General features: G+C 45.6%; 1 protein-coding gene across 8 annotated transcripts in view; it reads right to left on the reverse strand.

Annotated features, from left to right (window-relative positions):
• EDA (ectodysplasin A) overlaps positions 1-13,503 on the reverse strand; it is a gene marked incomplete at its 3' end in the record, with an annotated part of 50,630 nt that overhangs the window by 21,385 nt on the left and 15,742 nt on the right. For 7 of the 8 annotated variants that reach the window (XM_081178831.1, XM_081178830.1, XM_081178829.1 and 4 more), the window contains one exon: positions 1,416-1,521. In XM_081178831.1, the coding sequence (XP_081034957.1) occupies positions 1,416-1,521 (106 nt within the window). Of the gene's footprint in view, positions 1-1,415; positions 1,525-13,503 lie in introns of all 8 variants that reach the window. The other variant, XM_081178828.1, reaches the window with a different exon arrangement.

Here is a 13,503-nt window from a genome sequence, read left to right on the forward strand (position 1 = left end):
CCCATATCCGTCCAGCTTCCCCCTGTCTCGTAACACTAGAGCTTGAATGTTTGGAGATTCAGGACAGATAAAATGAAGGACTTCTTTAGTTAAACTATGGAACATCCTCCTGCAGGAGGAAGTGATGGCACTAAATTGGATGGCTTGAAAAGAGGATTAGACAAATTCATGGAGGAGAGTGCTACTAGCTATGAGGGGCATTGGCCTGATCCACAAGGCTCTTCCATTTGCTGGTTTCCCACAACGGGAATCTGGCAGGCTACTGTGAGAACAGGGTGCTGGACTAGATGAGCCACTGGCCTGATCCAGCAGACTATTCTTATGTTCTTAAGTGTTCTGCATTAAGTGTTAGAAAATGGAACAGAAACACAGCTGTTGAACTGCAGCTTGGATTGTTGAACTTTAATAGTGTGGCATTGAGGTTTTTTTTTAAAAAAAAAAGAGTGCTGTGGTATATAAAAATAAACTCTTAATTCTAGCCAAGAGCCCTCTGGGTATTTTGTTGAAACACATGAGTCTGCATATGTTAGAACTGTGGCAATATCTGTCAGCTGCGTAACAGACAGAGCTCTGTTTGGATTCCCACCTCAACGCCTGCAGGGGAAGGCAGAACCGTGCGCGATAGATAGTTGTGGTGCAGCCTTTAACGCAAGCCGAAAAGAAGGATCCCGTTAAGCATGCTTCACCCCGCCTATGAACTATGAGCTGCAGGTTGCTTGCAACCTGAGCGCCTTTTAGTTTGCATGATTTCAACTTTATGTGTTTGATGGACAGCCAGTTGAAATAGCACAAATTAAGTGTGCAGAAAGCTTAGGAGCTCTTTTTGCGCAGGGTTCTCCAGGTGTGGAAAGAGCTTAGAAGCTCTCCACCTTGCTTGGTGGACTCTGGGAGGATCTCACAGAGCTGTCTTGAGTTTCTTGCCAGAATCTCCAACAAAGGAGAGACCGCCACCTGAAAGCCATCTAGATTGGTGGCCATCATAGCTTCCTGTGGGAGTGAGTTCCATAGTTTAACTATGCACTGTGTGAAGAAGGATCTTCTTTTATGTGTTCTGAGGCACTCTTAAGAGTTTAAGCTGAAGCCCACAAAAAGATGAATGCTGTGAATTCTGAAAGGCAACAATCAGAGACTGTGCCCTAAGGGCTTTTGCATTCCTTCCCTGAGGAGCAGCTTTCAGAGAGAGGTGCCTGGCCTCAGATGGCTGGGTCAAAGGCAGGTGGGATGGAGCACATGATCTTAGGAAATATTCCTGTTTAGGGAAAGAGAGAAGAGCCAAGGCTCCTTTTTCTTCGTATAGTGGCTCAGAAGAATCATAGAGTTGTAAGGGAACCCAACCCCCTGCAATGCCTGACTGCTGGCTGTGAAGTGTGTTGAAATGCAACATTAAAACAGAAAAGGTAAAGATTCTCTCTCACCCTCTGATCCTTCGCTGTTCTTGCTCCGCTTATTCCTCCGGACACGGCGGCTTCCTTCCCCGAAAAAAGGCCTTTCTTCAGGCGAGAAGAACTTCAGCAATGCCACCTGGAAGACAAGGGGTCATAAGTTCCACCTTTGGGGCTGAAACACACATAAAAAAGCAGCTGGCAAAAGGGACAATGCCACACAGTAAACACTGCCTATGGCCATCTTTATATGAATGTAAGAAGAGCCATGCTGGATAAGGCCAATGGGCCAACAGGTCCTGTATCCTGTCCTCACAGGGGTAGTTCTGATGCTCCAATGGAAAATCCATAAGCAGGATTCATGCACAAAAGCATTCTCCCCTCCAGCTGTTTCTAGCAAGTGGTATTCAGAATTCTGGCTGCCTCAGACTGTGGAGACATAGTCATTGTGATAGCAGCCCTAAATAGCCCTCTTCTCGTCTAATCCTCTTCTAAAGCTATATAGTTGGTGGTCATCTCTCCCTCCTGTTTCTGGGCCCTTCATCATCTTGGTCGCCCTCCTCTGCCCACTTTCCAGTTTATCAATATCCACACCACCAAGTGGGGTGCCGGGCAGACTCTGCCCAATGCTAAATGGAGCAGTACTATCACTTCCCTTTATCTGGACACTCAACTTCTGCTGATTCAGTCCAGAATTGCATAATAGCCTTTTTTGATGCTGCATCACACCGTTGGCTCACATTAAGGTTGGTGTTTCCTAAGACCCCCCCAGATCCTTTTCACATTGTCAAGCCAGGCGTCCTCAATCCTATATGTGTGTGTCTGGTTATTCCTGCCTAAGTGGAGAACCTGATATTTACCCATATTGAAATTAATACATCTTCAACTAGTTTGCTAATCAAAATACAAAAGACGGATGTGTCCATCCAAAGACAGGCCTGGGGGTATTCTGCATTGTCTGGCAATGTGAGGAACCTGTGGGCCTCTGGGTGTTGCTTATGTTCTTATAAGAACATGACCTGCTGAATCAGGCCAAAGTTGCCCCATGTAGTCTAGTCCCTGGTCTCACAGGGGCCAACCAGATGCCTATGGGAAGCCAGCAAGCAGGACTTGAGCACAAGAACCCTCTCCCCTTGTGCATTTTCCAGTACCTGGCACTGAGAAGCATTGCTGCCTCAGACTGTAGAGGCAGAGCATAGCCATTGTGGCTACTAGCCCTTGATACCCCTCTCCTCCATGAATTTGATGACACCTGCAAATCTGATGAGCATCTCATAATCATATATATATATCAGAGCACTCTGGATTCTTTGGCAGACACGTTCTTTGCAACAGCACAGATTACAATTTAGTGCATTGTAGGCTGTAAACTCATTACCCAGGTGCTGAGGCCGGTATAAAGTTTCAAAAAGGCGAGGATACCTCAATGCCGAGGAATGTGGGATCCCCTAAGGGAGGTCACTACACCCCAGATTTTACTTCTCATCCTACACCTGCCTTGAGTTGCAATACCCAAGGGACTTTACAGGTGGAGAAACAGCTTTTCTCTAAAAGAACGTCAATATTCTAGAAATCTGTTCAGGCTAACACCTCTAATATGTTAGGATATCGTATACCCATGTAACCTAAAACATTTCTGCTTTGTTATCTAAAATATGTTATTCCAGAGAATGACCAAGAAACAGTGTTTATCCTCATAACTGCTGATATTATAATAGTTAAAAAATTGAAAAAGAAGTGTATCTCCTACTGTATCTGAATGGATTGAGAAAAGTTGGTCAATAGTAACTATGATTAATTAAGCTAACTTCCTACAAAAATACATATAAGCCAGGTTTACAGGGAAGAATGTATTTTTAAAAAACGTTTTGAATCAGAAGTTCAATGGTAATGTGCAACCTTATGCTGTAATAAGTAACAAAAGAATAGCAGCTTTCAAGGTCACCATGATCCAGAATTTGTCTTTCACTTTACATAACAGAGAACAGATTGGATGGTTGTTGCAGCATTATTATTGTGGCAGAGGACAGGGTAGCAATCATACACAAGGAAGCAATTACACCCAGAAAACTTTGACGAGTAAGTGGTGTGATAGCTGTTTGCAATGGGCAGCAATCACAACTCCACCATCCCAGTGGAATGAAGAAGTTGCCAGGGGCAACACTTTCACTGGACTCTCGGAAGATTTGCAAGAAGAGAACCCAGATCTCTTCCCGAGAGACACAGTCGATGCACCCCAGGGGTGCCCCTCAGTAGCAAACCTTCCTGCCCCTGAAATTGTGGCATCTGCTGTGCAGCGAGATGGGTCCCACCAGCGTCAACATCAGGACCAGACAATGCTGCTTTGGAAGATCAGCATGAAGATAAGAAGAACCTGCTGGATCGGCCAGCGGCCCATCTAGTCCAGCATCCGGTTGTCACAGTGGCCAACCAGGTGTCTGTGGGAAGTCAGCAAGGAGGATCTGAGCACAAGAGCCCTCTTCCCCTCCTGTCAACAGAACATTGTATAAAACAATAAAAATAAGCTAGCCTTAGAACATAAGAAGAACCTTATTGATCAGGCCAGTGACCCACATAATTCAGCATCCTATTATCACAACTGGCCAAGTACAGGTAATGGCTCTTTCCACCTGCATTACCCAGGAGTCTTCTTAAGGGAGCGGATTCCAGAGGAAGAACTGTGAGGGGAGAAAGATTCTGTTTGCCACCTGTGCTGCCCTACCTCCAGCCCAAGGAAGGAACCTTCAGAAGGAAGTTGCTGCCCCGAGCAGTGTGTGTGTGTGTGTGTGGTTTTTTTAAGAAGCTGAACAGAGTGACGGATTATGAGTCAAGGGGGTGTGGAGTGTGTGTGTGTATGAACTTAACAAGTTCATTTTTTGGTGGCTACTTTGCTGATGTTGTTAATATTGTTTTATAGATTATAAATGCTGTATTGATTTGTTAGTCATATGACTTTTGCTTCAAGTGTGATGTTTAACTTATTTTTTTAATTGTTACTTTGCTAACTGTTTTACAGACTGTAATTGTTTCCACTGATTGTTTGTTCATTATTCTTTATGGTTTAGGCTGTATTTAGGCTACAGTATTATGTCATTGTTATTTATTGTTTGTAAGCCGCTTTGGAATTCATTTGAATGAAAAGCGGCACAGAAATATAATAAATGAAATCAAATTAACCAGTCGCATGTTATGAACATCAGAAGATAAGAACCACCTGCTGCATCAGGCTGGTGACCCATCTAGCCCAGCCTCCTGTTCTCAAAGTGGTCAGTCAGATGCCCCAGTGGGAAACACTCAAGCAGTATCTGAGTACAAGAGCAGAATAACATTAGAAGAGCCTCCTGGATCAGGCCATTGGCCCAGCCAGTCCCATAACCTCTTCTCACAGTGGCCAACCAGAGTCCCAGATGTCCTGCAACTAGCAAAGTTTAGGGACTTTTTCAATTCAGGGTGTGGAGGGGAGTAACATAAAGGCTGACTCACACCTACTAGCAAGCGGGTCAAGTCTTTGTTACCAGAAAAGAACAAAAGAAACAGCCCTGCAATGACAAGCAAGAGTCCTCTATGGAGCACCTGATCTGTTAATATTATGAGATGGTGGACAAACAAAACAGGAACTCTTTGGAAACCATAGCCTGAGGTCACCCAAACACAGACCAGCTTCATAGAGAACTCTTATGGAATAAAACACCTGGCAGATTTTTTTAGCCCGCCCCCATAAAAAAAACCCTGCAGCACAAAGTATAAAGCTATTAGGAACACAGAAAGCTACCTGCTCCCAAGTCAAGACGTAGACCCATCTAACTCAGTGATGTTTACAATGATTGGCAGCAGCTCCTCTCCAGGGTTTCAGGCAAGGTTTTCTATCCCGGCCCTACCAGGAGATGCTGCCAGCAGGGATTGAACCTGGGACCTTCTGCATGCAGTGCAGATGCTGGTCCTTCTCCTAAACATAAAATTCTAGTCCTCTTGGGGCCCTCTCACAGCACCTCTCAGTCTCCTCCAGGCTAAACGGATGCTGTTGCTGAGTGTCAGGTCAGCTTGGAGTAAGACCTCCCTCATCCTTGATCTCATTGTGGAGGAGGCCGATCTGGTCTGTATCACTGAGGCCTGGGTGGGTGAGCAGGATGCAGTCGGTCTCACCCAGTTGTGCCCACCTGGGTACTCAGTGCAGCATCAGGGCAGATGAGGGTCAGGGAGGGGAATTGCTGTAGAAATTCCCTCTCTCTCCAGGCTCTCTGTCCCATGGGGGGGGGCTGGATCTAGAATATGTGTTCCTGGCATTGGGCAATTGGAACAGATTAGGGATGCTTTACTGCCCAACTTGCTGCCCAGAAGTCTCCCTGTCTGAACTGACAGAGCTGTTCTCAAAGGCAGTGTTGAGGACTTCCAGATTTCTGGTCCTGGGGCACTTCAACATCCATGCCAAGGTGACTGGCTGTGGGATGGCTCAGGACTTCATGGCTGGCACGACGCCCATGGGGCTGTCCCAACATGTCACTGGCCCAACGCATGTGACAGGCCAAACTGGACTTTGTTTTCTTAGCTGAGCAGCACACCGAGATCATCCTCGGAGGCCCTCCTTTGTGTGCCTCCTCCACAAGAGGTCCGGACGTTGGTAATGTGAAAATGGGCCTTTTCTGCAGTGGCTCCGTTTGTGAAATGCTCTCCCTGGGGAGGTTCAGCTGGTGCCTTCATTATACACCTTTAAGCGCCAGGTTCCTCTTCAACCAGGCCTTTGGCTGATTGACATACAATGATACAATGCCCTTTTAAATGTGTCATGGGAACGGGGATTATTGGTTTTGCTGTTCCTATTTTTAGTGGGGGTTTTTATATTGCAACTGTATGTTGTGAACCACCCTGAGATCTACAGAGTTGTTGTTGTTACAAATGTTAGCAACAACAACTCCCTCAGCCACTGTACACAAGGCTTGGTTTCCAGATCCATCCTCTTGTCCTCCTCTGCTCACCTTCCAGCTTGTCAATATCCTTCTTAAACTGGAGCCCCGAGAACTGGGCCCAGGACTTCAAGTGGAGCCTAACCAATAGAGTGATATTATGACTTCCCTTAATGGGACACTTGACTTCTGTTGTTGAAGCCTAGAATCACATTAGCCTTTTCTGTTGCTGCATCACGCTGTTGACCCCCAGATCCTTTTCATGTGGACATTTTTTTTAAAAAATCAAGCACACATGTACACATACATTTTTCTTTAGATGCCAGGCAGGCCCATGCGGGGGGTGGGAGGGGCGGCCCGCTCCAGGACTCAGGCAAACTTTGCACAGGCCTGATGCCAGGTATCCATATCACCAGGCAGGGAGCTCCGCCCTTAACAGCAGTGGGAATCAGAGTTCATTTATGAGCTCTTTGCCTGGCAGGACACATTGCTAAAGCTGTTCTAGGCTTTCTCTTTTTTACAATATTGCCCACCCTCAAACACTGTTTTAATGCTTTCTTTTTACTGCCTTCTGAAGCTATCTATCCATGTATATATCAGTTCATTTCCCACTACATTGGACCATGGGTGTGTGTGTGTGTGCTTTGCCAGCACCAACAGGAGGCAACATAAACATGCCCAAGGGCAGCGGATTGTGTCCATTAAGCTTCTGCCCGTGGTGCGCCGGGTAGCCAAATCACTCCTGAGGCTGTTGACAACAACTGACTTAACAACACCTTTTCTTCCCAAACACGGCCGTTCCTTGTAGCGCATTAAAAAACGCAGATTACATCCTTCAGAGGTGGTAATTAAGGCATCAACTGAATTTATGCTGCCAGATCACATCACTGCTCCAAATATATATTATAATATGTGTTGTAAAAACAGAGGAGGAAAGAATGGCGTTTGCCCGAACATGAACAGGGCTCAACTAGGAGTAGCTTGTTTGTTCAGGCTGTTGCCTTCAGTACAGGGTACAGCTGTGCCAAACGCAGAGATTAAGACATAGAATCATAGAACTGTAGAGTTGGAAGTGACCCCAAGGGTCATCTAGTCTAACCCCCTGCAATGCAGGAATTGCAGCTAAAGCATCCCTGATAGGTGGCCACCTAAGCTGTTAAAAAACCTCTAATGAATAATAGAATCGTAGAATTGTAGTGTTCGGAGGGACCCAAAGGGAGGCTGTGACAGCCACCAACTTGGATGGCTTTAAAACAAGATCAGATTTGTGAAGGAGAGAGCTACTGATGGCTACTAGCCATAATGGCTATGTTCTGCCTCAACAGTCAGAAGAAGCAAAGCTTCTGAATGCCAGTTGCTGGAAACCAGAGGAGGTGAGAGGGATCTTGTGTTCAGATCCTGCTAGCAGGGGTTCCTGTTGGGGCATCTGGTTGGCCACTATGAGAAGAGGAGACTGGACTAGGCTGGCCCTTTGCTGGATCTGGAATGGCTCTTCTGACATTCTTAGAAGTTCACATTCTGGTCACCAGGATAAACCTGATAGGAGAGTGACAGGGTGTGTTGTTGTTGTTGTTTTGGACATGCTTACTTTTATTGTCCAAGTGGTCCTCTGTACACTTACAGATATGGGACTCTTGTCTGCCCAGACCTCAGAAAGAACCTTCTGGAGATGTCCAGTCACATGTCAGTTTCTTAAGATCTCTTAAGAACACAAAGCAATGGCCTTTCTGCTCTAGTATCCTGTTCTCAAAGTGGCCAACCAAATGCCCCAAAGGGAAACCAGTAAGTAGGACTCAAACACAAGAGCACTCTCCCCTCCTATGGTTTCCAGCAAATTCTATTCAAAAGCATTACTGCCTCTAACAGTGGAGGTAGAGCATAGCCATTCTGGCTAGTAGCCATCAACACCCTCTCCTCCATGAATTTGTCAAATCCTCTTTTAAAGCCATCGAAGTTGGTAGCCATCACTGCCTCCTGAGGGAAGGAGTTCCACATTTTAAATATGCATTGTGTCAATAAGTCTTTCCTTTTGTCTGTCCTGAATCTTCCAACATTCAGCTTCATGGGATGTCCATGAGTTCTAGTGTTATTGAGAGGGGAGGAAATTGTTCTCTATCATCCTTCTCCATGCCATGGATCATTTTGTAAACGTCTATCATGTTGCCTCTTGCTCACCTTTTCTTCTTAGGCAGGGTGCTCAACAAACCCAGTGATTCATTCAATTAATCTCGTTTAAAAAAACTTTTTATCTATCCCACTCTTTTTTCCTTTACCGATCTCAGTGGGTAAACTTCCTTGACACAGATAACGCTTCCTGTGCCTTGGCAGAAAACAGGGCTCTGCTGATCTATATCAGTGACTGCTTTCAGATGCAGATGAAATATATGGCGGCCGCCAAACCCCCCTTTGTTTCATTGCCAGAAGGAAGGTTTTCACAGAGAGGCCTTAATTTCACATGCACACTCTGCAGCAGTTTGGCTTTACCCCCAGCGGTGCACTCCATTGTCTCTGGAGACAGACAGATGCCAACAACTCAGGAACACGGGACTCAGCCACAAAGCTACTTCAACTTTACTAATTCAAAGAATCACAGCCCTTCATATATTTGAAGATGGCTCTCATATCCCCTCTCAATCATCTCCTCTTCTCCAGGCTAAACATCCCCAACTTCCTCAAACGTTCCTCATCCAGCCTGGTTTCCAGGAACGATGCAAACAATATGAGCATTAAGGAGGAAGAGCCACACTAACCAAGGAAGCAAAAGGCTTGCACACCGATCCCAAGCCAGCCCTGATGTTAGCTCAGTAGAACATTACCCCCACCAAGCACCCCACCACCACTAGACTGGGCCTCCAGTCCAAACCGTCTGCAGCGAGTTGGGAGTAGATAACCCTTTGGGTCCCCTCCAACTCTATGATTATATTATTCATTGGAGGTTTTTAAACAGAGGTTGGATGGCCACCTGTCAGGGATTCTTAGGCTGTGATTCCTGAATTGCAGGATGTTGGGCTACATGAAACTTGGGGATTCCTTCCAACTCTACAGTTTAATCATTCATTTTACAGAAACTGGCATGCCTACTTAGGATCAGCGTTTCAAGCTCCATTTGATCCAAGCTCTAACTGGAGAGTCCTTCTCATTCTCCACTTGCTTCTCCAGCCAGCCAGCCTACCCCAAAGGCAGGCTGGTGGCCAATGACATTCTTGACTCAATAGTCCTGTTACTTTTTTAAAAACATCACCATTCTTTTCTGTTAACCTAACAAGCAAAAGTTTTTGAGACCTGAAGATAATAACTTGCTAACATGAAATGTAAGAATATACAAAGAGCCTGCTGCATCAGACCAATGTCCCATCTAGTCCAGCATCCTGTTCTCACATTGGTCAAATGCCCTTAAAAACTTAGGAATCTAGACAGACTGCCTCTGGGCCTGGAGGTTCCATGAGAGCATCAGAAGAGTCCTCCTGGATCAGGCCAGTGGTCCACCTAGTCCAGCATCCTGTTCTCACAGTGGCCAACTGAACTTTTCTCCATCAACTTTCTCCATACGATGCATAATTTTATAAACTTGTTAGACTTAGCCCACTCTTTAAAGTAGATGGAAAAAGGGAAGAGATAAAAGCTTTCCTCCCTCTGTCATAAAACCAGAACTTGTGGACATTCAATGAAGCTGAATGTTGATATTTTCAGAGCAGATGAAAGGAAGTCCTTCTAAGTAAATCTATGGAACTCATTCCTACAAGGGGCAGTAATGGCCACAAACCAAGACAGCTTTAGAAAAGGATTAGGCAAATTCATGGAAGAAGACAGGGCTATAAATAACTTCTAGCCATGATAGGTCTGCTTTGCTTCCATGGTCAGAGGCAGCAATGCTTCTGAATCCCCATTGTTGGAGAGGAGAGTGCTGCTCTTGTGCTCAGGTCCTGCTTGTGGGTTCCCCATGAAGGGTCTCTGGTTGTCCACTGAGAGAACAGGATGCTGAGCTGGATGAACCATTAGCCTGATCCAACAACCAGGGTCTTCCTGTTTTTGTATGGAACCTCCAAGTGCAGGGGCAGTCTGTCTCAATTCTTAGGCCACTGAGAGATGATGATGCTGGACTAGGTGGGCCACTGACCTGATCCAAGAGAACTCTTCTTATGTTCTTAGATGCGTGAACCTCAACGTTTAGTTGAGCTCTTTGCTCGGGATACAGGAGTGTTGTTTGTTAAGCCCATTTGCCCGCGGCTATGTCTAAGACTCTTTCTGGCAAATCTAAGGGCTGCAATCCAGATCCAGTCCCGCATGCCAAGTCTGAGCTTGCTTCAGATCTCTCATCGAATTCACCCTGTTGTGGCATGGAGTCTCAGCCTGCTAGTGTCTGGAACAGCAAAAACAAGGCTTATTGAGTGGGGCCCAATGACTGACTCAAGGTCCCATTTGGAAAGGTCTAGTTTCCCTCAGGGTTCCCCAGCAGCTCCCAGATCTAAAACTGCTTCTGGACCTTGGAGGTTCCATAAGAAGAACCTGTCTGTTGGTTTAGGCCAACAATGGTCAATCTAGTCCAGCATTCTTTTGTCACAGAGACGAACCAGACTATTGTGGGAAAACTCAAAGCAGTGTTTAAATGAGAAGGAAGGAAACAAGCCAGTGTGTAGTGGTTAGTGTTTCTGTGTGACCAAGGGGCAGTCAATGCCCCCCACCCCAACCCATCTCTGTGTTGTCGTGAGGATAACAGGGGGAGTTGGAGAACTATGTCCACCACTTCTGAGATCCTCAAATGAAAAAAATGTTTTTAAAAATGTAATAAACAAGCAAGCTGCAGCAGACCAGAGGCCTGCCTGAGTTCAGCATCCTGTTCTTACAGTGGCCAGCTGGGTGCCACAGAGGGAAGCGCCCAAGCAAGAGCTGAGAGCCACAGTGACTTGCCCTGTCTGTAATTGCCAGCATCTGATATTCAAAGTATTGTTGTCTCCGGTAGAATATAATGGAGGTCTTAAAGCAGAGGTTGAATGGCCACTCCTCAGCGATTCCTTGGCTGTGAGCCCTGCATTGCAGGTAGTTGGTCTAGACGACCCTTTCCAACTCTAAAATTCTATGATTCTATGATAAGCATGAGAAGCAGTCATGGATAGCCTTATTGAACACGAATGTATCTAACCTCCTTTTCTAACGCCATCCAAGTTGGACCTGGAAGACTCTGTAACTGAAACCCAACAGAGACCCCAGTTTCAATCAACTATATATGGAGAACTCAATTAAGCTGCAGTTCTCTTCAACTGATGCAAGGGGAAGGTCCCCACTCCTCACTTTGCAAGCTGTCATTGATGTTCCTTCCCTAAAGCTAGTCCACTGAGCTCTGGCATTGCAGGGGGTTGGACTGGATGATCCATTATAGACCTTCCCGGTCTATAACTGAATGATGAATCTGTGATTCTTTGACTGTGATTCCTGCCTAGCAGGTGATTAGATTAGATGGCCCTTGGGAGATTGTTCCAACTCTACAATTCCATGATTCTATGTTAAAAGCTCTACTTCCTTCGTGTCAGACAAGCAAGCAGAGTGTTGGACAAGCTTTTGTGCCATAAGACACGGAGTATGAGCCAGTTAAGCACTACAGCATCGAACAGACTTAAAGCATCCAGATGTTTCCTCACTCTGCACTCCAGATGGCTCACAGCTGGGTGACAGCTGTCTGCATTAAAGAGCAACTCTGCATAATAAGTCGCTAGAGAAAAATTAATTTCCCGTAAAAACTTTGCTAGTGATAAAAGGAAAATCCCATTAAAGGTCTCTGACTCCGCAATTGAGTTCAGTTGCGGGGCTATAAAACGATTCCCTTTTGAAATCCCATGGCCCAAGAAAACCCAAAATAAAGATGTGGAGCAGCTTATCTGAGGAGGAGTGATTCCTCTGGATGCTTGCAGGAGCTTTTTCTCTTAACAAACCAAGACACAGAGAACATAAGAAAGTAAGAAGAACCCTGCTGGATGAGGCCAATGTTTCATCCAGTTCAGCATCCTGTTCGCTCAGTGGCCAAATAACCCTAAGAGACTAGGAAATGAAATAGGCTGCTGCTGGACTTGGAGATTCCATAAGCACATCTAGTGCCAGTGTCCTGTCCTCACAGTGGCCAACCAGATGCCCCAATGGGAAGCTTGCAAGCAGAACTCTACCCTCCAGTGCCTTCCAGCAACAGGCATGCAGAAGCAATGCTGCCTCAGACTGTGGAGGTATAATCATAGAATTCTAGAATTGGAAGGGAGACAGAGGGCCATCTAGCCAACCCCCTGCAATGCAGGGGGCTTTCCAACCTTGGCTTTAAAACCTCCAATGGTGGAGAGTCCGTTCCACTGTCGAGTAGCTCATAACCATCAGAAAGTTCTTCCTGATGTTTAGGTTGGAATCTTCTTTCTTGTAACTTGAAGCCTATTAGTTTGGGTCCTAAAATCCGGAGCAGGAGAAAGCAGGCTTGCTCCAACTTGCATGTGAAAGCCCTTTACAGAATTGAAAATGGCTATCATATCTCCTCCCAGATTCCTCTTTCCCAGGCTAACCCTCAACTGTTCCTCATAAGGACTGATTTCCAGACCCTCGATCATCTTGGTTGCCCTCTTCTGTATACACTTCAGCTTGTCAATGCCATTCTTAAACTTTAGCGCTCAGAAATAGACACAGGACTCCAGGCGTTATCTGACCAGGGCAGAACAGAGTGGGACTTTTACTTCCCTTGATGCAGCCTATTATTTCTGTTGATGCAGCCTAGAATAGCATTCACTTTTTCTGCATCACACTGTTGGCTTATGTTAAGCTTGTGGTCTACTAAGAACCCAGATCATTTTCTCATGTACTACTGGAAAGCAAGGTGTCCCCCAACTTATTTTTGTGCAGCTGGCTTTTCCTGACTAAGTGTAGAACCTGACATTTGTCCCTATTGAAATTCATTTTGTTAGTTGGAACCCAGTTCTCCAATTTGTTAAAGTCATATTGAATCCCAGTTCTGTTTTCTGAGGCATTAGCTACCCCTCTTAGTTTGGTGTTATCTGCAAATTTGATGAGCATCTCAATTTCTACATCCAAGTTGTTTATAATGATGTTGAACAACGACAGGGGCAGGACAGAACCCCACTTGTTTCTTTTTTCCAGGATGTTGAGGAACCATTAATGAGCATTTTCTGGGTAGAACATAACCATTGTGGCTAAAAGCCATTAATAACCCTCTTTCTCAATGGATTTGTCAA

This window comes from Podarcis bocagei, assembly GCF_964188305.1.
Source record: "Podarcis bocagei genome assembly, chromosome: Z".
In the NCBI taxonomy this organism is placed as follows: Eukaryota; Metazoa; Chordata; class Lepidosauria; order Squamata; family Lacertidae; genus Podarcis; species Podarcis bocagei.